The sequence below is a fragment of the Fukomys damarensis genome, unplaced genomic scaffold (assembly GCF_012274545.1).
Source record: "Fukomys damarensis isolate Sample0158 unplaced genomic scaffold, DMR_v1.0_HiC HiC_scaffold_14, whole genome shotgun sequence".
In the NCBI taxonomy this organism is placed as follows: domain Eukaryota; kingdom Metazoa; phylum Chordata; class Mammalia; order Rodentia; family Bathyergidae; genus Fukomys; species Fukomys damarensis.
Window position 1 is genome coordinate 5560574 of NW_022900926.1, and position 19819 is coordinate 5580392.

Here is a 19819-nt window from a genome sequence, read left to right on the forward strand (position 1 = left end):
CAGCTTTAGTGTGTTCTACTATATTAATAGTCGGTATTAAAATTCACATTTACTATAGTGCAAAGTAAAATGGTAATTTTCATGTCTTCTATTTCATACATACATTAAAGAAGAATGAATGACATTTCTCATAATATTTATGATTTTGCAACCTGAGTTACCCCTGTATTTCTATACTGGGGGAATTTAGCCTATCAGCACACCACCATATATTGACAGTGTTGTTCAATATATTCATAGTGTTACAGCCAAAAGTTAGAAATAGATTAAATATCAAAATGAAAGTGAAATCCTTTAATAAGAGTAAAATACATTAGATGTATGAACAAAAGTTCTGCTAAGATGGAAAACCTTATGAAATGTCACTAAATGGGAAATCCAGGTTGAAAATATCTACCCCAAAGGAGACTGCAGTTCTATATATGCAAATGAAAGTGATATGAAAAGTTTTTACACATTCGTAGACGACATGTGCCTATATCCTAGCAGGTGCATACAAAATCCCACCGAAAAGCTATGTAGTCAGCAGTGATACTGCAGGCTGCCCCAGGTTGCTCTTGGAGAACAAATGAGACTCACAGGCCCCCTTGATGTTTATTAAAACAGTTTCATAAAATTTATGCCATACTCTGGTTTGAGGCAAGTGTAACCTTTAAAACAGAGAAAAAGAACTTGAATTATAAGATCATTCATAGACACAACAAGCTAAAATAAAATTTTATTTTGCTTAAACTTTATAAATAAAACTCAATAGAAGCTGAAGATGTACTAATTTACTAGGTGTAAAAAATGACAAGGGCCAGGGATTTAGCTCAATGGCACTGCATGTGCCTGGTAAACACAAGGTCCTGAGTTTGAACCCTGGTATGAAAAAAAAAAAAGACAATAGTTTATTGAGAAAAACTTTAGTTATATCAATATGTACAGAAATAGTAATTGATGAAGATTAGCCCCTATTTCTGTTAAAAATAAAACTTTTTAAAAAACAGTGATGGAAGAATACAGAATTATTGTGATAACAATGAATTTCTAGCAATGCGTTGTACATTATACAATTGCTCCGTAGGATACAACAAAAGGAACCCAAATTTGTACATAACAAAATAAATACACAAGTGAAAGACTTATACCATAAGATATTTTATGTGAAAATAAACCATAGACATAAACGACAATGGTATGTTTTTCTAGACTACACCAATATATCGAGTGATTTGAAGAACATTAGATACATACATGAAAGCAAGTCCCATAAACAAAACCAGAGTAACACACTGAACAGATGTTCAAGGAGGCAGAAAGGAAAGTAAACACAACTCTGGAGGTTTTCCTTGACCAAACATGATCTAATGTAATGAAGGACAAAAGTGGTCAGAGAAGGTCTGTACTATTCCAAAATAAATACAGTAATAAAATAGCGCACATCCTGTCAACAGCATGGCATCTCCAACATGACCCATGACATCGTCTGGGTTTGGGACTAGATAAAGTGAGTGGAGGCAGCATGACGCCAGTAGTGACATAGTGAAGGCGGCCGGGGCCAGCCTTTCAGACCTCTCAGCAGCTCTCTGCAGCACATGCGCCGTAGGTCTGCCATCGCTGACAGAGAGGCCTTCTAATTATTGAGGTCTACATTCCTATTGTACTACTTACCTTTTTTTCTTTACCTCGGGCCAATCCTTTAACTATTCTACACTTTTGATTCCTTAATTTTCAAAATAAGACCATAATATTTTTTTTCCTGGCTTTTGTCATGCCTGAGGAAGACTACATAAGTATCCAGTAAAGAGCGGGCATTTTAACAAATATTTGTTCTTTTCTTCTCGACCCAAGTACCAGCCCCACATGGAAAGGAGTCTAAGAAATACGAAGTATTCCTATCAGCACTTGCTCCCTTTATGTTCTCTGATGTTTTCAAAATATCTTCCCTGCTTCAATCCTAGTGCAATATAGCTTTAGCCCCAGCTCTATATTATAGGGCCAATAAAAAAAGAAAAATAAAAATATTATACGTGAAGAATTACACAGGAACTTTGTCTTATAAGAGACTATTAGTTCTGTCATAAAAAACCTGATAAATGTTGATAGAATTTCATTTTAGCCTTGCAAACTGAGGGAGTACATTATCATTGATGTATTTTTTATAATTAATGATGGTACTGCTCTTTTCTTTCATAATTGGTGCATTTATGGAGAAATTTCCCACTGTTTGACTGATGCGTTTCATCCTCTGTTCTTTTCCCTGCTGTTTCCCCACAGTTATGATGCTCAAAATTTATAGAGTTTAGATTTTTCTTGCTGTTATCTCGCATTCCTATTTGCTGTCTGCTCACAGGCTGAGGAGAGGAGGCCTCCATCTTGGGACACACTTCTATGTAGACGCTCAGGGACTGGCCTCTCAGAATACAGACTTAGATTGTGGTAACACCCATAGATTCTAATTCAGCGGTGTCACAGAGAGGCCTTGTTTTTGCCAAGTGTTGACTGCATAAAACAGTTGAAGGAATCTTTAGCTTGCTTGAAGGCAGCCCAGTCTTCACGAGGTTTATAAAATTGGGTGAAATTGAAGTTCTAAGACCCTCTATGGCTGTCAGACACTCAGAATCTTGCTGGGACTCTGGTGACTTAATGGATTTCCCATAAGAAGCTGCAAAAATGAAGATCTGGCTGGCAGAAGGGTGCCTATCACAGCCACTGCAGCAGGTGCACAGTGGACCTTAGGGAGGAGAGGGGCCGGGCTACCCCTTCTTGTGACTGTATTTTTTCTTTCCATTCCTGATGGGGAAATATTATGCTCATCTACAAGCTTCAATGGAAAGAGTGATCATTCATTCAGTCTTCAAACTGAGCTGCAGATATTTAATCTGAAAGCTCACTGGCCATCTGGAGAACCCATATTTCCTTCTAACGAGAGGTATCAAAATAGAGTGATGTTAGTGACTTAGAGATTTTCAATCTGTTATCTTTAAAACATGGCTGAAAAGCCAATATTTCACTTTGCTGTAGAACATCAAATCCTTTCTAAGTGTTTCTCTGGACAGTTTTTTATGTTCCACTTAGAACAGACAGGAAGAATAGAGTCATCAGCCTGCTTTGTTTCCTTACATTGAATGAGCGACTTGCCAGCCCTCTGATTTTCACCTTTCCATGTTGTGTGGTCATCTGGTTGATTTTATTATCTCTTCGCTGCTTGGATGTTTAGATGTCTTCTCTTACAAATGCGTGATTGTAGATGAAAGTAGCACAATTTGAAAGAACTTGTCCTGCTTTTATCAGGGTGATTGGTGACCCTTCTAAGTCCCTTTCATTGATTTCTCCTACCTTGTTTCTGGAAGTCACTGTGTGTGACGTAAAAGTCATACTGGATTCTTAACCCAAGGTGATGAGCACCAAAAGGACCCATCAGGCCTAGCCGAGGGTCTGCACTGTGCAGTGAGGAATCAGCACCCCAAGAAGGAGGGCCTTCAGGAGGCTGCCACAGCCACACACTGCCAGACATGGCCAGAAACCAAGTGTCTCGCTGTTGCTTACATTCCTCTGTACCGGAAACTTCTGCTCTATTCCTAACTTAGAGTGCCATCGGTGCAGATCCTCACAATAAGCCCTGGCTGTGGACCTACCTAACTTGCTGATAACTTTGTGTTTGACAGTGCACCTGACAGAGTAACTTCTCCAGTGACTGCTCAGATGTGACATCTTGTGATGCCTCCACAAAATCACCTGAAAGGATTGTCACTGTGAATGGATCCATACAGACACAGTCCTCCTTTGAAACATCCCCGAAAATGTCATTCTCGCTGTTAAAGACAAATGCCGATGCCCTAGCAGAGTTATGAATGCTGACTGTAACATCAACCTGAGCCTTTTTTCTCTTGCCGCTGTGATGCTTCTCCTATGAGCTGATCTGTGGATTCTGTTTTGCTGTCCTAGGTTTGTGTGCTGGAGAGGCAAATATTCGACTTCCTTGGATACCAGTGGGCGCCCATCCTTGCAAATTTTGTACATATTATTATCGTCATCGCCCATCCTTGCAAATTTTGTACATATTATTATCGTCATTCTTGGTTTATTTGGAACTATTCAATATAGACCTCGTTACATAACGGGAGTAAGTACCATTTCTGCCTTTTCCTAACTTATTGAAATAAAGAATGATGTTTAAAATATAAATGCCTGACAGAATGGCATATGAACCCTCCCAGGAGTATGCATTCCTCTCTTCCATCCTGTGTGCTTGTCTTCAGCCTCTTGTTTTCAGTAATTGAAAATGTCAGATTTAAAGCATTTGATTGTCGATGTAATCAGATTGTATTTCCATAAATTGAACTTTCAGCAAATATTCTGCTTTAATTACAGACAGGTACATGACCCTGTATTTCTGAATTATAAAGTCGTGGTCTCTGAATTAACAGGTTTTACTGATAAATGTTTTTCTCCTCTGAAATCATCTCATTTTATAAATTGGTTAAAAATGGTGTAGCATCAATACAAACGAACATGCACAATCAATGTGAAAATATTAATACATTAGGGTTCGTATCTGAAATCCGCCAAAGCCAGAATGTTCCGCAGCACTATGTTTTCTCCATAATTATCTTTCTGGCTCAGAGGAGGCATTTTGCATTTCCACTCAAGTTAAACTTACTTAACATCAAAGTGAGCTCCAACTGTGTCGCAGTTGCTATGGGAACCATAACTTAGGTGTTTTTTTTTTAACTTTCATATGTGCCTCAGCTCTAAGCTCTCTCTCGTTCATTAATGTAGATTTCTTTCCTAGCTGCATCATTTCTTTTTTTCCAGTTTCTTCTGTTCTTGACAAAGGCGGTCTCTGGGCATTTCTTTGACATGATCAGGCCGGTGTGCGGTGGCTGCACACAGTCGTGGGGTAGCTAGCGGTCCCCTCGCCCCGGCCATGCAGCAGGTGTCCGGGCCTCTGGAACGTTTTCCTCTGCGCCCTGTTCTCCCTGTGCTCTGGAGCGCGAGTGAATATCCCTGGTCCTGAGAGGAGCACCCAGGGGTGCTGGCTCATAGGCGTGAGCAGTCTGGTTAGCCGGGAGAGGCCATGGTCTTCAGAAAGGAGCCCAGGGACCAGGCCTGAGGGGTCACCTCTGAGGTGAGGCGGCTCCCAAGTCTTGGGAGAAATGGGCATGTTCGGGGGCAAAGGGGAGCTGGGCACTGTCCAAGCGATGACGGTGTCATCCAGGTTCTTGTATAAACGGTAGTCTGCTCTGGTGTAGGAGGGTGGCACAGGGTGGTAGGAAGCATCTGAAGTCGGAATGCCAGCCCTGAAGTCTCAGATCTGCCACGTTCTCTGTGACTTTGGACTATTTCACATCACTATCTTCAGCTTTCTTTACATGCAAAGGAATAGCTAGATAGATAGATAGATTCCAAAAGTATATTAGAATATACTATAGTATATTAGAATATATATAAGAAGTGTATTAGAATATATATATTCCAAAGTATATTAGATCGTGATTCTTTCATTAGTTGATGTACTGTTAGCTTTTTATATAAAATGCTTTACTTTCCTCTCCTTAAAATATGTGTCCCTTCATTATTTTATTTGTATAAATAATATTGCTCTGAGCTTGATTATATAAATACACATCATCTGCATTTCTTATGAAGTGATTTGTATAAAAATATCTAGATGGGGCTCAAAAATTCAGAGGTTTCTGTTGAGGAACAAGTTGGGTAGTCCGTGAAAGGTTCTTATCACAATGCCTAGGGATTAGGAAGTGTCCAACAGATGTTAGTGATGATATTTTCTTACTATTATTTGAACATGATACTAAAATGCCTAGCATAGCAATAGGATGGAAAGAAATAGAAAACAAAGCAAAGTGTTCCAGATACTGCTGTAGTTGAACTATTTCTTTCCCTTTTATTGCAAGGTGCCAGGGCTCCTAAAATATCATAGGATTTCTACGTATTAAATTATATCTCCTGTAGATGAAAGATTTATTTATACATCTGAATAATCCTGGCCTTTTTCCCTGGTGTGATATGAGAGATGGAAACCAGGAGCACCACCATTTAAATTTACTAGAACTTTGATCTAACAGCATCTATTAGACACAATTTGAAATCCCTTTGAGCTTCTGCAGGGAAGAACATGCACGCAGAGCTACGCTAGTGATTTGATCTTCTCTTGTAGAAAGCACCCCTAGTTTGATTTTTCCCAAGACAGTGTCCTACTTTTAGAATCCTTTGCCAGCCCAAGGGCCTCTGAATGTGAAATGTCCACAGTCTGACTTGGTAAAGCACAGATCAGAAACAGTGCCTCTAAATTCAGCTTGAAAACTAATTCTTTAACTGATTTCTCTTCAAGTACAATGCTATATTTGGATACAAGATGATGGTGACCTCCGTCAACTGATTGCTTGGAAATGATCTTAACCAGATCAGCAAGTTCATAAACATGTTATCTTCTCCCCGATTATTTTATGCTGTAGCCAAGGTAATTGTTGTAATGACCATGAAACCCCAACAGCCCCTACTGCTCTCCTACCTCGACTGACAGTCTCCCTCTTACCTTCTGGCCCTCACCTGATAGCTTTTTCTCAAGGCCAGTACGGCCCCTTGTAGATTCCATCTATGGTATCACTCAGTGGCTTGTAAAAATTTTCTTCTTTCTACCTCTGTATAATTTACATGGTTGGAGGCCAAAAGTGAATTCAGGAAAATAAGGGATTAGCTATGAAGATGGAACACGGAATTTCAGTTTGCCTAAAGATGTCAAAAGAAATTTGACGTAAATGAATCTTAAATGGAATAAAAAAAATGAGAGAAATTCTGCTCAGTGAAGGATCTTGATATAGAAAATTGTAGGATTCAGGGGCATGCTGGAGCTGACAATAATGTATTTATTGCTGCACTCATAAAATGTCTGCAGGTTCTCTGCACTGCAGATTCAGATATTAGCAACGAAGTTATTTCTCTCCATTATAATACAGGATTTTATAACTTCTGTAATGGGAAATTCCTCTTTTTATAAAAGAATGCAGCATTAAAATAGGCAAATTTAATATTTTGTGGATTTCCTTCATTTTATACAAACTAATTGTGTCTGATAATGCTAAATATTTCATATGTAATAAAAACACTTTTATTCAAAAATATAAGCAAATTTAAAAATAATATTCAAAAGTTTAACACTTTGCCTTAATGTTGGACATAATGTTGTTTCCATGTTTTACAATTTTGAATAACTCCCTATAACAATACCCTCATCTTCATTTGAGGATCATTTCTTGTGAGGAATGCAGGGTATAAACGTAAAATGAACAATGTTAAGGTCCTCGCTACATAATGGCCAGTCACCTCCCTGGGATTACTCTCCCATGGCGGTCCCATGCATTTCCTGATACCGAATTCCATCCGCTTGCATGTATCCAAGGGGAAAATCACCACCTTCTATTCAAACTGGATTTGTTATCTCTAGTGAGTTGGGCTTTGCCTTGTTTATGGCACACTTTGTTGCCATTTTGGTAAAACTATTTTCAGATGTTCATTTTTCTCCCAGAGTCTTAGTGTTTATCTTATCTATCATCTACCGATTACAAAATACAATGTATAATATAGTGTATAATATAGTTATTAACACATCATATATCATATGATATAATATATAATATATGAATACAAAATAGGTAAAAGTCATTACTCAGATTTCATAAAAATATAGCTGACAGTGTATAAAAATAATAATACTTATGAGCATCATATTTTTCTTAAAATAATAATCAATATTACTGTATACCTGGAGTGTACCAGTAAACTCAATAAAAAGAAAAAATAATAATCAATATTATCTATTTTAGAATAAAGATATTTTCTTCTTAAATATAATGTTTCATTTTGATGTTTATTACCTTCATCTGATTTAAATTAGTTCCCTTCTCCTTGTGTCTTCTGTTGCTTTTGAAGTTTTAAAAATTAAATACCATTTAGCAAAAGATGATATTAAGGGCTGGGGATTTAGCTCAGTGATTCCACCACCTACCTTGCAAGCAAACGGTTCAGAGTTCAATCCCCAACCAAAAAAAATAAAAAAAGATAATGTTAAGACTTCAGTATCTTTTGATCTAATTTAACTAAAACAAAAAGGCTGATGGTTCAAAAAGAGTTTAAGAACAAAACTATTTTTTTTTTACTTTTTCTATTGATGAAGCATTTCAAATTACTTATGGGACTTTTCTTTATATTTAATTTAAATACCCCCTCTTAAAATGGACATTTTCTAAAATTCTAGGCATAGCAACAACAGCTATAGTTGAGACAGTATTGAAAATGAAATTTTTCTTTTCATAGGATCAAATTACAATTTTTAAACTTAAAACAATTAATTTCAACAAGAACTCACTGATTCTGTTTGAGGGCCTCTGACCCTTCAAAGGGTCAAGGAAAGTGAAATAAATCATTTCAATGCCAAGTAGAGAAAAACTGAAGCCAGAATCTATAGGAAGAATCAATGTTGTTTAATTTTATGCTATATTAAATCCCAAAGAACAAAAAAGAAAGTTAACTTCGATGGAATAACTCATAAATAAATATATTTATGTAAATGGTTTTGTTGAAAGTACTACTTTATATTAAAAATGGAATTGCTTCACATCTTCATATGGGCTAAAGACACTGGCAAACAGAATGCGATCTGGGACTTCCAGTATTTATTAGTTAAACGAGAAAAACTGTTAATGAATTGCACTGCTTTCTGCTGTGTAAAATGGCTCTGGGAATATATAGGTCTGTCTGCTGTGGAGGATGCCGGCATACCAGCTTTCCTGGTGCTGCTGCCCAAAGCAAAGAAACTCAAAAGATTTCCGTCTTTATTTTTACCCTTTCTTCCACCCATACAAGCCTATTCCAAAACCTACAAGTAAACGCTAAATAGTTAAATATTTATTACTCAAATGCCATAAAAATGAAGACATTGCACCAACATCACAGTAATATTTGCAAGAATCGTGTTTTTCTTGTCAATTATATTACCTACTTTCTGTACAGTCTTCCTTTACAATTCCTATGGGACTCACATTAACCTTGTAGAATGTTTGCCCAGACTCACAGGACCGGAAAGTAGCAAAGGTACGCTCTTGGCCCCTCCTCCTCCGGACTTGCAACCATCACACCAAACTACTTCTGGGACTCACATTAACCTTGTAGAATGTTTGCCCAGACTCACAGGACCGGAAAGTAGCAAAGGTATGCTCTTGGCCCCTCCTCCTCCGGACTTGCAACCATCACACCAAATTAACAGAGCCCAGGTTCAGAGCCACCATCTAGCTGATAAATGAAGAAAACTTATATTGTAGACAGACTTGAAATTCTGCCTGACATGTGCAACTTGGAGAGGATTTAGATTCCTTGTGGTGGTCTCCCTTCGCTATTTCAAGGGATTATTTTTGTACCTGTATTAATTTACAAATGATCCCAAGAATTGAGAACAGAAATTGCTCATAGCAGATATATTATCTCTGGGGAGATCACTGCCACAGGCATCTTCAATCTCCAAAAGCAGTGAAGTAGAACAGTATTTTTTTTTTTCCTATAGCATTCAGCATTTTGATGATGACGGTTCACCAAAGTATTATAGCTATCAAATTGTATTCATTTAAACTCTAATGTATAATATAATTCAACCAAGGACAAAATACTTTATCTCACACTTGTTATCTTCAGAGTTTCAAATAATTGCATATAGTCTTTTAAAGATACTCAAAATATATAGCAATGCAAAAGATTTGGAAAAAGCCCAAAATATGTACATGCATACACATTATGGGATCTAACTTTATGTCTGAGTCTTCATAATATCAGGTCAGATTATGATAATGGATTCTAAAATCAGATGGATGGCAATTGAGATTGTTTTCCTCTTTTGTTACTGAAAAATCAAATTTCATTTCATTTCTTTTTCTTTTTTTTTTTTTTCCGGTACTGGGGTTGAACTCGGGTCCTTGCACTTGTGAAGCAGTCATTGGAACCACTGAGCTAAATCCCCAGCCCTCAAATTTAAAATAATGTGGCTAAAACTATTTTGAAGAAGCAGGGCTGTGATAGAGAAGCCAATATTCATACATCTTCACCTTTGTGTTATAAGAATCATAAGCTATAAGATTCTGTCATAATATTCCCTTCTCATTCTGCCAAATAATAAAGAACCAGTTGCTCCTTCAGTCCCCATAGTAAAGGTTTAAATGATGATTTCTAAATATTCCTGAGTATGGAACTTCTGTTACCCACTGCACACAACTCTTTTTGTCACTACAGAATTTCGTTTCATTCTTTTTGCTCTGTAATGTGCTGCATGAATTTAGATTTATAAAATGACACCCACCTCCCTTCTCCTCAGTTTCAGATATGGCACCAACCACTTGACTTCCTTAAATATGCTTCTCCAAAGCCAGCATGCTTAAAGGAAAGTCCCCTGCCACTGTGGCCAAGGGATAGAGGCACATGGCAACCATAGCACCAGAAGACAAAGCCAATAACTATTTTGTAAAAATGATCTGGTACTCCATTTTGTAGAACACATTGAGTTCTCGGTGAGTCTATAAAGCCAAGCCATATATGTGTGATTTGGGTGAAAGGCAAAAATGTCCTCTAAATTTCTAAAAATTACTATTCCCTGAACATCAGCCGTGATCATATTTTTCATTGTTCTAGAACTCAGGAGTCTATGGAAAATAGAGCCAACCCCTATAAATGGGGAGAAATTCTACTGTTTATTTTTTTGGATCACGGGCTTTAAAAAAATCTCTAATAATGTCTCCTCCCTAAAGAAATGTTTGCATTCCTTGAGGTCATTTCCAGGAAGTTTTTAATCTATGTTCAAGTAGATGTTTTGTCACTTTTATTCAATTCTTGCCAGAGAAAAAAAATATTCAAAAGAAAACACTGCATTAAAGATAAAGCATTAAAAAAGCACAATTTGTGTGTTCAGGACAGAAAATCAATGTAGATTAGGGATGAAGAGACTTGAGACAGTAGTAAATTAACAATACTTCTAATGACTTAGAATAGTTGTGAAAATAAGTATTTTCCCATAAGCCTAGCAGGGAGAAAAAAGCCATCATTACAAGTTTAATGGATTTAGCCTGTAGTCTTAAAATAAATGTAATAATGTAGCATTGTGAATGCAATTTATTCTCAAAAGAATGCGTACCCTTGAGGAAATAAGAGCCATTTTTTCTACAAGAAGATTATTTGTGCTCTCGTAACAGTGGTAGGCTGTGACTAAAGATTTATAGAATACGGTACATATAAATAGTTACATTGTGTCAATCCAAATTCACATTTGTAAATAATCTAAGTATTTTGGGAAATGAATTTTGAAGAAGAAATGGATATTGGTTTCTTTTCAAAAACAAAAACTTAATCATCCTCATAGATACTTTTAAAAATCAAAAAGAAAGTGTGGGTTTATATTAAAATTAAGCCCCTTTCCTTACCCTACTTCATCTGTTTCTAATTGCTTTATGCTTCTCCTGGTTTACGCCCACTGCATGCAACCAGTGTTGCTAATTCTGGATTTTACAACTTCAGGTAGGATCCAGGAAAGACTTGTTCCAAATTCTTCTCATTTACCTATTTTAGGGTCACACTTTCTACAGTTCTTCCCCCAGAGGTTTTTGACTGTTTTCTTTTTGCTTAGAAGAAAGGAAACGGGCTTTACTTTTTAAGTGTAACCCAAACACATTTTCCACCAGTAGCAGCTTGTTTTTAATGATATGCTCACCCTCCCCTTATGTGGCAACTTTTTGCTTAGACCCAAATCGGTTGCTACACATCAAACTTCCCTATTTTGCTACCTTGGATTAGAGTTTTCCATTCTTAGAGTCCATGTATTTTCTTTCTCATGTTTTACAACTTCCTGAAGGAAAAAAAAAATATCTGGTAAATTTTTTGAGTTCTTATATCACAAAAAGTAACTTTATTTTACTCAGGTAAGGATTTGACTGGTTGTAGAATTCAGGGGTGAAAATTACTTTTCCATAGCGCACCGAAGCCCTTGTCTTCTTGCTTTCTAGGAAGCAGTGTTACTGGTGGGAACTCTGACTCGATCTGTAAATAACTTCTAAGGACGTGCTTGGAGCATTCATTTTATCCTTGTCATATTGACATCTCAAAGAGAGCTGTCTTCAGTGTGGACCTATTTTAGAATTTAATGGGCCCCTTTGATTTGCAGAGTTACGGATGCCTTCGCTCTGGACTTTGCACCTATTATTTTGATGACTGGAGCATTTGCTTTTGATCCTTTGCCTTTGTTTTGAACATTTGCATGTTATCCTCAGATATATTCATTTAGCGGTTATGGCATAGCTTTTTACTTATTTTCTAAAAATCTCCTTGTTTTCCTCAGACAGGTGAATATCCAGCTGGTTCTATAAATGGTAGAGGATTCCCCTTTTCTCCAGCCATTTTCACTCTCACCTGTGGTCACCTGTTCTTTTCACATCTCCCCAGAGTACACAGAATTCTGCCTAGCAGTTATGTTCCCGTGTCTGTCATCCCCCACACAGATCCTACTGAAGACGGTCCTGCTCTGCTCATTTCTGGATGTGTACCTGTCTGGGATCCTCTTCCACCAGTTGACGGGAACTCTCTGTGGCTTAGGGTTCACTGCTTATAGTTGTAGGAAAATACATGTTGTGTTCTCGGTTTTTCTTTTTGAACCAGGAGTGTAAGAGTAACTATTAAACAGCATTAAATATGTTTTATTTTGGAACCATTTCGCCCTGAATGAGTGCTGTGTAAGTACATTGTTATACAAAGATGTAGAAAACTAACCATTTTAGTCACTTCCTATACAGTAAGCACTATATTGTGCATCTATATACTATTTTACAAAGCCTCTAGATGTTTACAATTTTGCAGAGGATCCTAAATACTTTATAGTCTGCTTCTCAATACCTTGATACCACTTTGAAAACACAAACTAGTAAATGTACTTTTATATAGAAACAACCTGTGTTTATCATCATCAACTATGAAAAGTACACTGATAAACGCTTCATCTATTAGGTAATTAATAGCAAAAATGCAATGATATTGTTCTATCATTTTAAAAAAGTCAATATTTGGGCCAAAAGTCTCCAAATATGTCACTGAATTAGTTACCTATCTATGTCCAGTATCTACTATGTTTTCATAGCTGCATATAATTCACAACCAGTTTCTTGTACAGGGTACACTAGACAGATTGCGTGGAGACTGGATTCTTTTTTTTTTTTTTTTTTTTTTTTTTTTTTTTTTTTTGGTACTGGGGATTGAACTCGGGTCCTTGCGCTTGCGAGGCAGGCCACCAAACTGCTGAGCTAAATCCCCGGCCCAACGACTGGATTCTTCATGAGTGAAAAAGTTTGGGTGTGTGCACCCCAAATAATTCTAGAGTTTAAAATCAATTGCGGCAAAAGTTCATGTTGTAGAACTTTGAGATTATTGGTTTTTCTTTTGCAGTGAGTGAAAGCAAACCCTATACTTTCCCTAGAAAAGAATAATGATCCTGTTGTTCTGCTCCGTTTGCCTGCCTTTGACCAGAGGTGGGTGGTGTTTTGGGTCAGGCCCAAACCTTGTGCATCTCCTTAGTTTCTGGTATCATTTCCTCAACCCACCAGACCGTCCATGAAAGCCAATGAGCCTTCACCAGTCCCGTGTTACAGACACTCTGTATTCCTAGCACCTTTCTGTAACACCTTAAAATTATTGCCACTTAACAGCTGTCAAAAGCATAGTTTTAAATGATATTCATGGAAAAGTGCATAGAGGACAAATGACCCATGAATTCTCCTAGGCCATGTAAAACCTATTCTAAACAAATGTCCACATCTGCACTGTATCAATTTGGACCTTGCAGAATAGATTTTTTACTCCTGAAATGCATTTTGGCAATGTATCATATGAGTGATTTTATATGAAACAGACCTCATTGATTATGAAGATTTTATGGAAAAGTTTGAAACAAAGACCCATTGAAAATCCTCTTTCAGTTCTGAGAAGAATGCTACTTTCTCTGTGGACCGAGGTTGATGTGGCCTCTTGAGATCTAGATGAATTCTGACATTGGTTGCTATTACTCTCCCCCACCTTTTACCCAGGGAGGTGAGTTCAAGACCCCAATATCTGCCTGAAGCCTGTATTTACTCTACATAGTAACACACCTTTATCAACTTTAGCATGCATGCTTTTTGTCCCGCTAAATCAAGGATTATCAGCTCTTCACTGTGGAAGAAACTTGTAGCTTCTCTTGGACATACCCAAACTGCCTAAATTGGTACTCCTACTCTTTTGGGCCATTGTTCCAGGGAAATCTGGGTTCTTTGAAGAGAACTCAATATGGTATCGTATGGTCTAATAAGGCAGTGGCTACTACTTGACTGACAGGGAACACACGCAGTTGGACACAGGCCTGTCTTATGTTTTAGGAGATGGGGAGGAAGGGCATGGGTTTCATCATGTTATTCAATATGGCATGCAATTTAAAATGTTCGAGTTGTTTATTTCTGCAGTTTTCCATTTGAGATTTAGGACTGCTGCTGACCATAGATAACTCAAGCCGTTGAAAGCACAACTTCAGATGTGGAATTACCATCACGTTCAGGCTGAACTTTTGACTTCCTGAGGTTTTTTGTTTTGTTTTGTTTTTGTTTCTCAGCAGGACCCAAAACGTTTCTAGTTTTCATTTTGTTGAAAGTAATTATTCAGGGGCTCAACGTAGAACTCATGTTACAGTGAGGCAGGATCTTACCCAGCTTGAGCACCACCCGGGCAACTTGCTGATTTCTATGACAATAGGGATGACAAATTGACAAGTGAATTCATGACTTTCCTTGGTTTGCATTGTCTCAGCATTGTCTGTGTGTCAAATATTAACTCTGTGTAATTATTTTAAAAGGCTTTGCCTGCATGAAGGATCTCATCTTCCAGTTATTTAATTCACAGACTTGGAAGTTCTATTCTCCCCTGGCAGACAATGTGGCATTATCTGAAGAAAGTCTTTGGAATAAGGGAGCACATGAGAATTTGTGACACACACACACACACACACACACACACACACAACTGCAGATGACATACTAAAATCACTACCGTGGTTCTGGGTTAACCACAAATTCTTGCAACTGAGCTTGTCCCTGGAACTGTAAGCCACAGATGACGTTTGGTCAAATTCTGTCTGCTGCCTTTTGCTGCTGCCATTTTCGGTGCTGTAGGATTCTGCTCATGTGCTTCTGGACAATGAGGTGATCACTTCTGATCTCTGGTGGAAAGGGCAACAGCAAAGAATTTCTGGCATTTACCTTCCCAATTCCTCAAAGTCCAAGAAAATACAATCAAGACAACTCCATTATCTCTACTGGTATTTTTCTGTTATGATTCTCATTTTCCTGTGAACACAGATCTTCATACTCTTGTGCTGCTTCATACTCAGTACTGCCTTGCTCCAGTGTAGACAAAGTCAGCTAAGAACTAGTGTCCAACCTAGCGTGTCGTGTGCTGAATTGCTGAGGTGAGAGCATGTTTGAACCGTCCGCTAGTTATGTGGATCGCAAGACAGTCATCTGCCCACGGCGGATTGCCCCATTAATTCCAAACCCTCTAGCTTCTGGCTGTGTTCTGTTTCATTGCCAAATGCTCTCAACACTTCCAGGTGTAGGTAAACACTGTGCCATCTTCCTTCCAGATTCTTGTTGGCCCTCATGCATTTATGTGTAGGATACTATGAATATTGAAAATCCTAATCTCTGAAATGGGCATGTGAACACTTATTCTGTTTACCAAGAATTAGGCAGGAAAAAAAGATGTATAAAATATACATCAAAAAGCTTATGGTAGTAAATGAGTATGATTTCTAAATGTCATACCCATTAAGACTATAATAATCTCTGCATATTAAAATCCAGATGCATCAGCAATTTCCCAGGGTGAGAATGAAAATACTGATCAATGACTAACAAAAAATCTCTTTTAAGTTCTACACGTTGTTCTGGTTTGATACTTGGAATGTGACTTCAGTTCTACTCATTTTCTTCATGCAGCCTGTCATTTCTTTTTCTTTTCTTTTCTTTCTTTTTTTCTTTTTTTTTTTTTTGGTACTGGGGATTGAACTCGGGTCCTTGTGCTTGCAAGGCAGGCCACCGAACCACTGAGCTAAATCCCCGGCCCAGTTCTTTTTCTTTTTCACTCGAAAAAGTGTTTCCTACACTTCAGCCACTCCATTGCACTACGAACATTTGTCAGCTTCTGCGATCATATTAAAGTTCAAGGGCTACAAGATCTATTAAGAACATAAAGGACTTGAGTGAAGATTAAGTTCGGACCCTCATGTGCCATTTATCCCTCATACTCCCGTCCTGCAAATGGGTTGTTTTTCTTTTAATGACGCTATTCACTTCTGCTGTGTCAATCTATTCAATTTCACTATTTATTTTCAGTGCTCCTGCAGCCCATTGTTAACAATTGGAAAGTAGAGCAGTTTGGGTAATTATGTCCTGACATAGAGAAGAACGATTTCAAAAAGTACATCTTCCATGCTGTTTTGTAGAGGTGCACAGGAAAATATGGAGGGCCTTCATCCAATCTATTACAGGATCCATGAGATAATCTTAGTGATTCTAAATATGTTGAGGAATCATGTGTCAGCGTGTGCACAGCTGCTGAAATACCTGCAGAAGTGCTGGTAAAAAGTAAAGAAATCAGGTCTGTTCTTGTAGGACTCAGGATAGAGCCATTAGCTCATACATATGTGTGTATGTTTTCTTCTTCTATCCACGGCTGTATGTCTTTTCTCTAAAAGAATTCATTGGCTGTATTGTCCACAACTTGTGCTATGCAGGGCAGCACTATTTTCATAAATTAAGTGAAATCAATTAAGAATTACTGGAACAATACAGCTATACAAGCTTTAGAAATAGAAATATTTCATATAATTAAATTTCAATTTTTAGAAAACTTTCTATGAATTTCAATTTTAGTATCTAGATTATTTTTATGATGCAACATTCAATTATATGATGTTGACAATCAACTGATTTTTAAGTGTCTGAAAGACCCCAAGTCTCTTATTCTTCTCATTTTGTCATTTTTAATAATCAGGTTAAGGAAAACCCTGAATGTTCTGTTATTATACTTAAATTTTTATCTAGCTATCCTGTTTTATACACTTCTGAAGATCATATACAGTGAATATGAACTTTGTATTTTATTCAATCTTATAATCTAGGAAATATTTAATGGTCAAAATATACATCTTTTAGAAGAAATAGTCTGTCAGTTTATTGCCATAATAAATACAAAGATTAGGTCTCTACAGATCATTTGTCTCCACAGATATCTGTCAAACTTTTGTGCAATTTGTCCATCATCATCATCATCATCATCATCATCATCATCATCATCATCATCATCATCTAGTGGTTGCATAATAACCACAGTAGCATAGAAAGTTCAGAGCAGTTAATCCTGATGCGTAGCATTCCTACAGTATTGAGAGTCACTTACACTTGTATTGTTCTTTGGATTTGGAAGTAATAGGTCTGAATTTTTTTCACTACAGAAAATTGAACATGGAGCATTTTTATTGAGCCATATCCACCAGCTTTTTTATTTTGAGACAGGGTTTTGTTAAATCACTAAATTGCCTGGGCTGGGCTCCACTAGCAATCCTCCTGCCTCAGCCTCCCAGTGTGTTTGGATTACAGGTGTGCCTCACCACACCATCCTATGTCTTTATCTTTCTTTGAAAAGTGAGATTTCTAGCTGGTGAACTGAAAAATGAATAACTTTTTTTTTTTTAATGTGGGGAAAATTAAAACTCCTTCCTAAGCAGGACAATTTAACACTAATCCATATTTTCAGGCTTGATGGTCCATTTTTATTCAATTTTTTGTACTTTTAATTACTCACAGCATTGTTTTTTGTACTTATTTATCTGTGAATAAATACACATTTATTTATATACTTACTTTGTTCCAAATTAATTGAAGAGGATTTTCCAGGAAAAAAAAATTTCAATTAACTTATCCTTTTTGAGTCTTTGCAAGACTTGAGTAGCTTGTGGACCATGAAAGTCTGAGCTTTTAAACTGACTGTTTCTTAGGCATGCAGCTAGCATGTGGCCAACCAGTAGGTAAGTGTTTTTGTAGTTTAGATTTTTCTAAATCTCAGTGTTACCAAATGTGATTCCTATCTCTCAGGTAAGGCTGTTGGATTTCTTTATGCAGTAGTTCTCAAAGCATCCCCTGGGACCTCTTTGAAATCATAGGGACCTAACTGTTGAACTGGAAACTCTGTGAACAAAGCTAAACAATCAGCTTTGTAAAAATCCCATTGAATGAGTTCCCTGCATTAAAGCAGAATGCTAGAGGATTTTGTGTTAGCACATAAAGAGTTCTACTTGTCTCCCTGCTGACAAGCAGGCTTTTATGGGGTAGTCCATGTTTTCTTTTGCTGTTTATTTCTAGTTTCATTCTGCTATGATCTGATACTTGGCAGGAGTTATTTCAATTATTTTATATTTACATAATTATTCTTTATGGCCTAAAATATGGTCTACTTTCTATGCTCTTGTGAGAAAAACATGGTATCTGGCTGGTAGTCCATTTCTTCAGTTGTATGGGTTAATCCTGATATTTCTTTGTTAATTTTTTTTTCTTTCTGATTGACCTATTTGTAAGAGTTAGATATTGAACTATGATTTTGATGTCTACCTGTTCTTTTAACAAATGAAGATTAAATTATATATTAATTCACAATCAATAGATAATAGAAAAAATGAGGGAAGAAATTAAATAGTTGATAGAGTCAAGTGACAATGGAAACACAGCATATCAAAACCTACAGGATAGAAGGCAAGCAGTTCTAAGAGGGAAGTTGATAGCTGTGAATGCAAGCAAAAGAGAATAGAATAACCCCAATAAATAACCTAATAGTGTATCTCAGGATGCTAGGGGGAAAAAGAAAATCCATATCTAAAAGTGTTAGAAGAAAATAAACTACAAAGATCAGAGAAATTGAGACTAAAAAGTATCAATAAAGAGATCAATGAATCAAAGATTTGGTTCACTGAAAGGCTAAATGAGATTAGTAACTCTGGGCCAAACTTACCAAAAGAAGGAAAGAGAAAACTATTATCAATGGGATTAGAAATGAAAAAAGCAAAACTCACAATGGGCACCACCAAAATCCAGAGGATTAAAAGGAACTATTTTCAAATTTCACCTTCTGATAAGTTGGAGAACCTAGACAAAATGGATAAAGTTCTACACAACATAAATTACCAAAGTTGAGTCAGGATACATAAAAATATTTAATATTCCAATATAAATCAATAAAATAGAGACAGTAAAAGACCCTAGAAAAAGTGCAGAGAACCAAATGAATGCACCACAAATTTTGATTACATGTTCAAGGAAGTGCTAATGCAATAACCTCAAACTCTTCCATGACATTAAAAGGGAAGGGAACACTGCCAAATTCATTCCTTGAAGCCAGCATTACCCTGATACCAAAATCAGACAAAGACTCAAGATAAGAAAACTATAGGTCAATATACTTAATGACCATACATATGAAAATCCTGTACAAGATACCCAGAAACAGAATACAACAATTCATTAGAAGATCATACTTCATGACCAAGTTGGCTTCATCCAAAAATGCAAAGAGGGCTCAGCATCTGTGAATCAATAAATATAATACAGCACCGAAACAGAAATAGTGAGAAAATCATATGATTATTTCAAGAGATCCAAAAACTCCTTTGACTAATCCAACATTCATTCATGCTATAAAGACCTGACAAATATAGAAG

General features: G+C 36.9%; 1 protein-coding gene across 1 annotated transcript in view; it reads left to right on the plus strand.

Moving 5' to 3' along the window:
• The first annotated feature begins 2640 nt into the window (after positions 1–2640).
• The window catches only part of Nkain2 (sodium/potassium transporting ATPase interacting 2), a 500786-nt gene continuing 483607 nt past the window's right edge, over positions 2641–19819 (plus strand). The window contains exons 1-3 of the mRNA XM_010625769.3: positions 2641–2703; positions 3931–4003; positions 4044–4108. Of these exons, the coding sequence (XP_010624071.1) occupies positions 2656–2703; positions 3931–4003; positions 4044–4108 (186 nt within the window). The 5' untranslated portion in view covers positions 2641–2655. The remainder of the gene's footprint in view (positions 2704–3930; positions 4004–4043; positions 4109–19819) is intronic.